The following is a 10,804-nucleotide window of genomic DNA, read 5'->3' on the forward strand; positions in this document are numbered from 1 at the left end:
TTCATTTTTCTGCAGCTGTTTTAGAAAGGTATATGATATCTGCATAACAGGGGCTGCCAGTATAGCAGAGAATGCACCTTCCTTGCTTTTGTCCTCATCGTCAGCTGGTTCCTCCTAAGCCCTCTTTGCTGCAGTGAAGCACTGTTACCTCATGTGAAATTCCTTCACGCTATGATCTTTAAGCCTTCTGCATTACGGCTTTCCCATGCGTGGTTTCCCCACTCGTGTGTATATACATCAGTGGTTTGCAGATCGGTGACTTTGTATGGCACCTGTATTAAAACACATTTTTTTTAAAGGGTCTAATTTACCAAGGGACCTGAATTGTCATCTTTCACCACCATTTGCCATTCTGTCATTCTTTGTGTTGTTTGCAAATTACCATAAAAGGGAATTTATCTTTACATCTGTATCTAGCAAAAATTGACTGCTATTACTGACGCTACCCCACTGCCAGTGCTGTAGTATAGCTTGCATATTAGACTCATTTCTTCCCAAGGATGGAGAAGCTGTCTTTGTGCTTTGCATTCTGGGTCTAGCAAGCTAAAGGCTGTCTATTTTCTGCTGTAACATTCACAAGAAATCATCTCTGTGTGAGCCAAGCCTTCTCATCCTTTTACAAGAAGCATATCTCCTACCTGCTGAAAGTCCATTCACGTATCCAAGGAAACAGGTTACTCATTATGTCACCTACTGAAACTACTTAGTGACTCATGCTTCATTTCAGCTCCAGAAAGGTTTAGCAGTGAGCAGTGTCACCTCTTTAAATTCGCACTCTAGTTATAGGGTGCAAACATTTTAGCTTTGTTTGGCCTAACTACTTTTGGTCCACATTTACTGCACCTTCCATTGAGGCTAATTTTTCAATGCCAATAGCAGTGTTGTGGAGGGCGTCAAAACAAACGTCTCACTGCTAGTCAGGGATGTCTGCCTCTGTCTTTGGACACACGGAGGTCCTGTTTTGTCTGCTGAATCCACTTTCAACATGTAGCTAAGGGCATTTTCCCTGGACAAGACATTTCAGCTTGCTGGTTGGCACAGTAGATGCTCTAAGGTGAGAAGAGAACACCACTGTATCTGTTTAGCACTGTGACTGGTGCCATCTCAAGCTGAATGAAGTGCTGCTGCTGCTGAGGAAGAGACAGCAGACATTCCATACTCACACAACTGCAGGTTTCTTGGCCCTTTATTCTGGCCTCTTTAGAAGTCTGTCTGGTATTTCAGCCTCTGAAAAGTCATATCTAAACCTACTTAGTCTCCCTGTATTATTTTAACTAAAACAATTTCACACAAATGTCATGACCAACCCTTATATGTAGGCCACTGGCATCTAATGCACTTGTTGAGTGAGTTGGACACTGGGCATGTACTAAAGCACAGTTTTTCAGCTGAAAAGTTTATATTCAAGTTATTAAAACAGTCAGGGGTGAAAAAATCAGTAACTTTGAACAAGAACCCACTTTCCTGTGGCAGGACTTGGAAAAGAACCATAGTTTGAAATCCAATCCAGGCTATAGCCAGTAAGGCAATATGCTTGTCCAACTCTGAATATGGAAGATTAACTCTCTTGGGCTTCTCTGGATATCACTGAGATGTTGTTCATACAGATCTTTAGCTGCCAGGTATTAGTACCCATCTATGCTCCTGTAATGTTGAGTGAGCTCCTCACAAGTTCACCTCTTTGTGTTTTCACATATTTTATGTCTTCCCATATATTTCAGACCTCCAAGCCATTCTCTGGTTTAAAACCGTTACAGATTTGGCTGCTCAGACTTCTTTAAAGGTTTCTCAGTCTTCTGTAGGAAGAGAGCTTGTGTTACTAGCCTCCCCCTTTACTGCCTCTGTCGCAGTGGGTTCAGGGAGGTTGCACATGGGGAAGGGCTGGAGTTAATCATGTTGCTGGCTCTGCACTCTTCACCGACCCGTCAGTTTGCTGGGTGTGTCTCCATGCAAAGAAGCAGGAAAAGGTACCAACATTTGTACTCTGTGTTCCTGGAATAAGATCAGGGGTCATTATCTAGAAAGTATCAGTTGATACTGCTGCTCCCTCAGACTGTAATTTGGGAAGAGAGAGCAGCTTGTGAACTTGGGGTGATTGGACATAAAACTGAAGTGGTAATAAAATTGAAGAAAGCAAATAAAGCTTTTATTATTATTATTATAATAGATAAATATTTTTGTAATTTCAATTTAAAGCTTAGAATTCTTGCATAATCTATTGCATTCAGGTAATAACAAGTGAAATTTTATGAGGTTTTTTCTGTTTGTGGACTTGTTAAAATAATGGAACAGATTTGTGACCTTGTCTATCGCACTTATGCATCAGTGCAATTTTGTGTAACCTTTAAAAAGTTGAGATTGCCTGAAATTCACTGTATCAAAATTGGGTTTTATTGAAATGTGCACATCACTAACAGGGTGACTAAGCTTGACAAGTAGGTGTTTTGTCATAGGTCAGTGCATCCCACAATTACATAAACAGTGACTTGCATGTGTCAATCTTTTTCATTTAGCTTGTCATATACTGGAATGCTGTGATGGCCTGGCCCAGGATGTCATCAGCACCATAGGGCAAGCATTTGAGCTTCGATTTAAGCAGTACTTGCAATGTCCCTCTAAGACACCTACTTTCCCTGATAGGTGAGTGTTACTGCAGAAGACTGCTAAAGGATCTTCCTTCGCTTTTGGTTTACTTGATAAAATGTGGACAGTGTTGCTGGAGGCAGACAGGATTTGAATGCTTTAATAAGATTTCTGCTGTATTAGCTAAACAGTGTTTACCTAACGAATATGAAAGGAGCACAGTAAATTTGAAAGAATAGGCTAAATATGGATTTCACAGCGATGTTGAAATGATCATGTGTTTTGTGCTGTAGTTAGGCAGAGTTGGATGGCCAAGAATGGTTGTTATTTGTGGCATTTCCTCATTACTGTCATAGCAGCTGTGTCAGTTTAGATGGAGTAGGTCAGACTGCTGGGCTTCCAAAATGACTAATGATGTTTCTAGGAATATGATGTATTGCAAGGAGGTTTGACTGCATTTTTCTCTGGAGGATACAAACTCTGTCTGTTTGTATATGTACAAAAGGCTGGGATATAGCATTCTGTTTCCTTTGGAGACATGGATTGCTATGTGCCTACTGACATTACTAGAAATCCTTGTGAACTTGTGCCCTCCGTAATGTCTTATATCAGAGCAAAACAGGTATATGGGAAATATAAAATGCTACTATCCTAATCTGGGAGCATGCCGTATTCACATCTCTTGACTTTGTGAAGTTCTTACAGAATTATATTTGTGATAGAGCAATCAGAACTGAAGGCAAAGATTTAGAGCCTAGTCAGTCAATCAAGTCATAATATTACAAGTGATATTTTAAAGTTAGATGAACTGCTTTGTTAAAGCAGTTTATAATGGTCTTTAAAGCCAAGTTAAAACATCCTCTAGTCAGCATAAAGAATTTGGTCCATTGCAAAGGAGGTTTATATCAGTCTGTCTAAACAGAGAAGATCTGCTGCATGATCCATCATTGCTTCCTGACTTAAAATGGTAGCTGGAGTGTCCATAAAATATGCAATAGTGATCCCCTGACAGGCAGTTTTAACCTGCTGAAAGTATCTGTAAGTGCTTTGCAAGTGAGGGGCAAAACAAACCACTCTCTTCCCTACAGGATGCAGAGTTTTGAGGACCCATGGACGGAGGAAGATATCGAGGAAACAGAGCATCCCTATTACAACAGCATCCCAAATAAAATACCTCCCCCTGGCGGATTCCTTGATGCCAGGCTCAAAACAAGGCTTCCCACTGGTGCAGACACAGCTCAGGTCAGTACAGTCTCATCTCTACTCTCCCGTTGATTGATCCAAAATTTTAAAAAGACGTGTGTTGTATGGCGGATATCTTGGGACCGTCTGTAACTCACAGCCCTTCCTGTGTGGCCAGTTTCCATCTGAATGGCCACTGCAGATCAAGGGGGCAACACATTAGGCAGGTTCAGAACAAATTAAAGGAGATGAAATCCTCATGGTGTTAAAAGATTAACTGGGTTCGAGGAACAGAGATCCTCTGGGGGCTACTATAGTTGTAGAAACTATGTCTGCTTCAGAGTATCAAATAGTATACATTAACTGGGAATGATTTAATGCAGAATCATTTAAACAATCTAGTGCAGTCATTACTAACTGTTCATTATGTTAATGACTTGGCAGCAATCAATACTCAGCCAGGTTCCTAGGTAGGTTTTCCACCTCATATTGAACTAAGGTCAGCTTTAATAATTCTGCCAGCATTCCTGTTGGAAGTTTGACTGCAGTATCAATGTAGCTCCCTAAGAGGTGTTTTCAGATCCAGCACAACTCTGCTTAAATCCAGAGGGGTCCTGTCTGTAGCCACATCCTCCCCTCAGTGCATCCCCTGGTACCAACGTGACTCTTTCAGCTCATTCTTTGAAGAGTGCTGGGGCTGTCTTCTGGTCCCACGTGTGTTTATGTGGAACACTTTTCCCAGCAAAAGGTTGTCAAGACTCGCTGTGTGAGTACAAATGTACAATAGAAATGATGCATCATTTGGTATCGTGGGGGTCACTAAAAGCAGAAAGCAGGGAAGAACACATGAAGGTCACCAGTAATATCTTACTCTTTACACAAATGTATTTGGGATATATATATATGTTCTGACATTACGATGAATTGGAAAGGAAGAGTGAGGGTACACAGAATACATCCAAGAGAGCCACTTGTGATGTATCTGAGCATTTTAAAGGCAATTGAAAAATTCCTTGCATGTGTGTCTGTTCTAGTCTGCATCAGAAGTGGGAGGAGAGCAAATTTATTATCAGAGCCATCACTTAGGAGAAAAATTCAGTGAAGAATGGCATCATGGGCCTGTTGAACAAGGTGAGTTTTGCTACTTTTAGCTGTAATACTGCAGGTGGTCTTGGGGGGCATGTGAAAGTCTGATTCCTCAAAGTTTTAAGGCAACGAACTGCTCTTGGTTGATTAGGTTCCCTTTGTCTGAGTTTTAGTGTTGATACCAGTGAAAAGCATTTGATAATTATCTCTGGATAAATTATTAAATGCACGCCTTCATGATATATTTTCTTCTGCAGAGCAGTTCCTAAATGGAATTGCCCAAACTTTCAGCTAATTTTCTTAAAACTCTATGATATTTAAGGGTCTGCTGCATGATCTGTTGGGAAAATCTGACCCACTAGGGTATGCAAAATGGAATTTTCAAATGAAAAGCCTGAAGTGAGAAGACTAATTCAAAATGTGAAGTAATACTCTCTGCTCAACAAATAGCAAATAATGTATAATGTTCCTTTTGTTGTCTTTGAATTTCAAGTAAGTAATTTCAATACATGTATAAAATTTCACCCCATCCGCCTTTATGAGACAACTTTACTGTGTTTCTAGGGACACTTTCATTCAAATGCCAGAATGTGTTCTCTGTTGTTAATCTGCACACATCTGAGGATTTTATACCTTCTCCTGCTCTCATGAACTCCCCAACAGAACACAATTTTTGAAATTTACAGTATTTATTTACAAAGGTTTCCTTTTCTCCTGGAAAACAGCCCCACCATATCCTCATTGAAACACAGTTCTGAATCCGTTAATCAACTTTTTTTTCTACTAAATCCAGCAATTATTGACTTTACATCTCCCAGTCCAGGAAAATTTAAACCTGTGCTGATGAGGTGTGATGATAATTGGTGATAATACCAACACTGTTCTGTCAAATAAAAAAAATAAAAAAAAAAAAAAAAAAAAAAAAAGAAAAGAAAAGAAAACAAAGTCTTGCATTTTCTAGGATCTCTGGATATTTGTAGTATGTCAGAAGACAAATCAGAAGTAGCATCAACAGCAGAGCTGCCAACATATGTAAACACCCAGCATATAAATAGAGAAGCTCTACTGGCACTTCAGGCAGATGCTGAAAGTACCTTCAGTGGAACAACAGAGAATGCTGAAGCAAACAGCCCAGGAAAGGATCTGTTTGACATGAGTGAGTTCCCTTCCTATTCACTTCCTTTCTAACAAGGGACCAGATATGTTTATGCATTATTTCTCTATTAAGAAAAAAAAAAATCCAAATTTAGTGTTCCCGATGTAATTATGGTGAATTTTAGAATCCATTGTGTTTTCATATTGGCCTGAGCTAAAAAAAAAAGCTGGCTGAAGACTTGAAGCCGGGCTATATAATAAGGTGAGTTGCAGTCTATGTTATCCTTAACATAACAGGCAATTATGCCAGAAGAAAAATTAATCAGGAAGCTTGCCATACAGGAAAGTGAAGGAGGGTGAAGGTGTGGATGGGTGGAGAACCATCTTCAGCCTGTCCTGTGAGTATGTTATGAGGAAGTCAATACATATATCAAAACCTTTGTGCAGCAAGGAATCTGGCATGGAAATCAAAGTGCTGAGTTACCTCTTGCTCTGGGTAGGCCTGCTGTCCTACCTGTTCCAATTTTGAAGGCAGCTTGTCCTAGATTAGAATCATCTCCATAGCTGCAAAACCATGGCTTAAGCATCAGCTGTAGTTTGGTATTGGTGCTACTAACACACATAGTTTTCAGCCTTGAGGAGATACATAAAGTGAAGTAATGGTGAAAGCATTTGATGCACAGAAAATTTTCTTGGTTTTTTTACTCTTCCAACCTCAAATAAACTGTTTGCCCAAGCTTTATTTAATTCAGTTCACATAATTAAAAGGCAATGAGACAAAGCAGTTGGTGCCTACAAATTATTTGTAAAATAAAGTATCTACAATTCAGTTATGTCAGTATAGATAAAACCATTTCCTGGCATGTTTTTGATGAGATATGGCTCTATTTCCACAGCTTAGTGAGACATTGGATTGAAAGAAAGGAGGAGGGAAGAAAGTTGAGAGAGTATCTATCTGTGAATATAGATCTGAAATGAGAAAAATCTGCTGTTTGAAATCAGGGATGTTAACTCTTATCAGCCATTGGAACACCAGAGAAAAGTAGTACTAGAAAATGTGCCAATTAGCCCAAAGTTAGTGGTTTGACAAGCTAAACATATGTTGGACTTTGTGCAGACTGCAGTATAGTGAAAACATTGATAAGCTACTTTTAATAACTGGCTGAGATATAAATAAGCTGTGATAGTACAGTATTTTTCCTATTTCTCTGACCTAAACTTGCCTCTCTGTGGCCCCATGCAAGCATGGCTGTGTACTGCTTGCATCTGAACAATCTATTTACAGCTGGTATATCACTTCACCATACTGCTCTCCAGATGTCCTTTTGTAAACCTAGTGGGCACAGAACAACATTTCTTTTTGATATGTACTGGTGGGGAAGATGAAGGTCTTGCAAGAGTAAATAGCTTCTGAGAGGTCAGTACAACATGTAATGAAGCACCCTATGACGTATTTGCTATTTCTGTATGACTGTTGGGATCCATGGTGGCACACCTTTCCATGCAAGTCTACAGTTGCACTGAGTTCAGGACTTAGCTGAGGTTTAAAAGATGCTTCCCCAAGGCTGATTTTAGCTACGGAAATGATGGTAAATGTGTTAACCTGTGTCTGTTTTGCAAGGTTCTCTTCCTAGATGGAGCTAGGAGTAGGTAAGGGTGAATGTTCCCTTCTAGACATAGCCTTGGGCCGGAGACTCAGTAATGGACAATTTTTAAATGAATAAGTTGTTTGAACAGAGACCAGATATGAGTATAATGACATTAGGTACCCCTATTATGCAATTTATTTGAAATTTAACTGTCTGACATACCTAGAAAGATAGAAGGAGAGATTTGCCTGGTACCAGATCATATAAATACAGCTGTTGACAATAGCCACTACTGAAATAAAACCAGTACCTTTCAAGAGATTCTGACAAGGTTCAGTCCGATTTTTATCAGTATCTTTCTGTGCATAACATACATTTTAAACATTACACTCCTCAGTAGTAATATATTATATAATTCAGTGAGTCTGTTAGTATATCTTCCCTCATTTTTTCATAAAGATAAAGAGAAGCGGCTGTAATGCAAAATAAATCCAGTTTTAAATGACCAGAATATCACCATTTTGCTACATGGTTTACCTCTGAATGATCCTGCCCTTGTTTCTATTTCCATAACCAGAACCATTTGAAGATGCTCTCAAGAATCAAACATCTGAGACTATGTTAAAGAAATCCACCTCCATGGGATGCACCAGTCCTCCTTTATCCAGAGCAGCTGTCCGGACTGAAGCTGAAGAGCTGAGTACAGAGCCGTGGTATCAAGGAGAGATGAGCAGGAAAGAAGCAGAACAGCTATTAAAGAAATGTGGAGATTTCCTCGTGAGGAAGAGTACCACGAATCCTGGCTCCTATGTGCTGACAGGCATGCACAAAGGGCAAGCCAAGCATCTTCTTTTGGTGGACCCAGAAGGAACTGTAAGCACTGAGTCCTCACTAGTAGATGAGGTTTCTGACTCCACACTTTTTCTCTAAATGTCTTTAATCTTCTTTACAGCTTATTCACAACTGATCATAAGCACCACCTCATATCTCTAATATGCCATCACCTCTCTAATTTTCTCCCTGATGCCTAGCAGAAGACCTAACTCATGATTTCTGCACATTGCAGGGAGCCTTAGGGACCTGACTCCCACGCAAGTTCACACTTTGACCACTGCTGCACAGTCTTGGTCTAAAGTGCAGCTAAGCCACTTCAGCATTGTTGCTAAAGGAAGGAGGTTTGGCTAGCCTGCATGCTGGCAATTTCCACTTTCTCTGTTAGCTGGGATATGGACCAGGCCCTCTGTGTTTTCCTGCATGTATGCCCAGGAGAGAACTGGGCTAAGCCTGCTCCATCTACTTGCTGCACAAAGACTCCCTTACCTGACGAAGGAACCTTCCCCACAGCAGGATGGAGGGGACAAGGGAGCTCTAGCTTTCTGTAGCTGTTCTGTCCTGCTTCTGTGGAGGCATAATCTCTTCAGAGAGATTGAAATCATTGTCATGGGTTTTATTCTTGGCCCCTGGCAGCTGCAAGTAGGCAACTCCTTTTCTTCTGTAAAGGACAACTTTAGCTAACCAGCCCCAAGGTAAGTGAGAAACTCCCATAAAGGACTTGGCCTGTTGGCATCTGAGCTGAGAAAGCTGTGGCAGAGCTATGCCAGTCCTGCAGAGTCTGTATTGCAGTGGTGAGGAACGCCCATTGCATTTAATTACATTTGCCACATGAGGCCAGTCAGAGAATGGTTTTGCACTTTTGAGGTGCAAGCTGCCTAGTCCTGTGTTTGATGGGTACACGAGCCCAGGAGAGTAGCTCTACACCTCTTTAGGGGCAGCCTCCATCGCTAAAATTTGCCAACAGTTTTGTGACTCCTGCAACAAGGTCCCCTAATTCTCTTTTCAGCATAAACCCACAAATAACCGTTACAGGCTACTGCAAGGGAAGCACTGCTGTGTGACGTGGCAGGAATGCTGTGTCCCACCGGCAGCTCTGCTGGAGGGCTGACTGGCATGGAATACTCAGGTCCTGTGGTGACTTCCGCGGTATTTTCTTCCTGCACAGGTTGCAGGGCCCCCCTCCATCTTTGCTGTACTGCCTCTAGTGCAGCTCTGATTTACTGACCTCCTTGGTTAGGGACCTGCTTGTAATCTGCACCTATCCTTTCCCTCAGCCTGCTTGTATCATCACGGCCCAAATGGCTCTGAAATGCCTTGCTTGGGAGGCGCTGTTCCAGAGCAATGATTTTCTGCAGCTGCAGTTAGTTACAGACAGCACAGCTGTCTGTACGATTTGTGGGATCCTGACACAGCTTCTGAGCAGCCCTATCTGCAACTTGTCAAAGTGGAGAACCATCAATAAAATGCCAGTGTGTGGCCAGGTGCCACAGTGTGCCAGTGGCTTGCATCTCATCTGCGTGGTCTCAGCATGATTGTTCTTAAAGACTGATTCACACAAATGTTGCCTGAAAATTAATTTCACACACATTACCCAGTGACACATAACAGGTCTTAAGGGTGTGTTCTCAGAGCAAAGTTAGCTGTCCAGTTGCGTCTGCTCTCATCCGGCTAACAAAAAATTAAAAAAGGAAAAAAGATCCCTCGTCCAGGTAATGGATGTTTAAAATAGAGGACTGCATGATTTTTCTGGATTTGGAATTAGAACTCTAGTGATGGTAGAGTGTCTAACTTATGGTAAGAACATCCCAGAATATAGCTAAGTAAAGTTACTGCTTTTTAAAGATATCTTTTAATTCTGAAAATATAGTTTGATTTTAGAGAAAGTGACGTTTCAAAGCAGTATGCTTCAGAAATTGGGAGAGCCTGTTGGTTTGACCGGATAGCATCATATGCCAAAGTTATTTGTTTCCTCTTTATTTTACTCTGTGACATCCTGTGCTAAGCTTCTAGAAATTTTCCCAGAACTTAATGTTGAAGACTGAATTATTTCAGAATAGGTGTCCACCGCAGCGTAAGATGACTTTTGAAAGTTTTAACACAAGTTGTTCTCTCTTCCTGAGAAAAGTTCAAGGAGAATAGATGACATTCCTTACCCAGAGCAGTGCTCACAGGCATTTGCTTGAGGCAGTGTAGAGCCAGCCCAATAGAAAGTTGTAGTCCAACATGGTGTTGGCTTGATTAGACCTGTGCTCTGCCTGTAGCAGATGTATGCCTAACTCATTTGAAACATAGGAGGAAAAGTTTTGTGAACATATTTGTGGCTAAATAATTAAAGATCGCTTTGTAATATAGGTTAGTTTTTGGCTTCTGGCAATTTTGACTGTTTCATCCTGCAGTGTCAGTTTATTCCTATCATGTGTGTACTATTGTGTACC

The 10,804-nt window shown here is 40.9% G+C and overlaps 1 protein-coding gene across 7 annotated transcripts in view; it reads left to right on the forward strand.

The window, feature by feature from the left end:
* SHC3 (SHC adaptor protein 3) overlaps positions 1 to 10,804 on the forward strand; it is a 75,929-nt gene that overhangs the window by 58,442 nt on the left and 6,683 nt on the right. For all 7 annotated transcript variants that reach the window (XM_032095967.1, XM_032095963.1, XM_032095965.1 and 4 more), the window contains 5 exons: positions 2,514 to 2,640; positions 3,672 to 3,825; positions 4,800 to 4,896; positions 5,813 to 6,007; positions 8,113 to 8,408. In XM_032095967.1, the coding sequence (XP_031951858.1) occupies positions 2,514 to 2,640; positions 3,672 to 3,825; positions 4,800 to 4,896; positions 5,813 to 6,007; positions 8,113 to 8,408 (869 nt within the window). The remainder of the gene's footprint in view (positions 1 to 2,513; positions 2,641 to 3,671; positions 3,826 to 4,799; positions 4,897 to 5,812; positions 6,008 to 8,112; positions 8,409 to 10,804) is intronic.

This window comes from Corvus moneduloides, chromosome Z (genome assembly GCF_009650955.1).
Source record: "Corvus moneduloides isolate bCorMon1 chromosome Z, bCorMon1.pri, whole genome shotgun sequence".
Classification (NCBI taxonomy): Eukaryota; Metazoa; Chordata; class Aves; order Passeriformes; family Corvidae; genus Corvus; species Corvus moneduloides.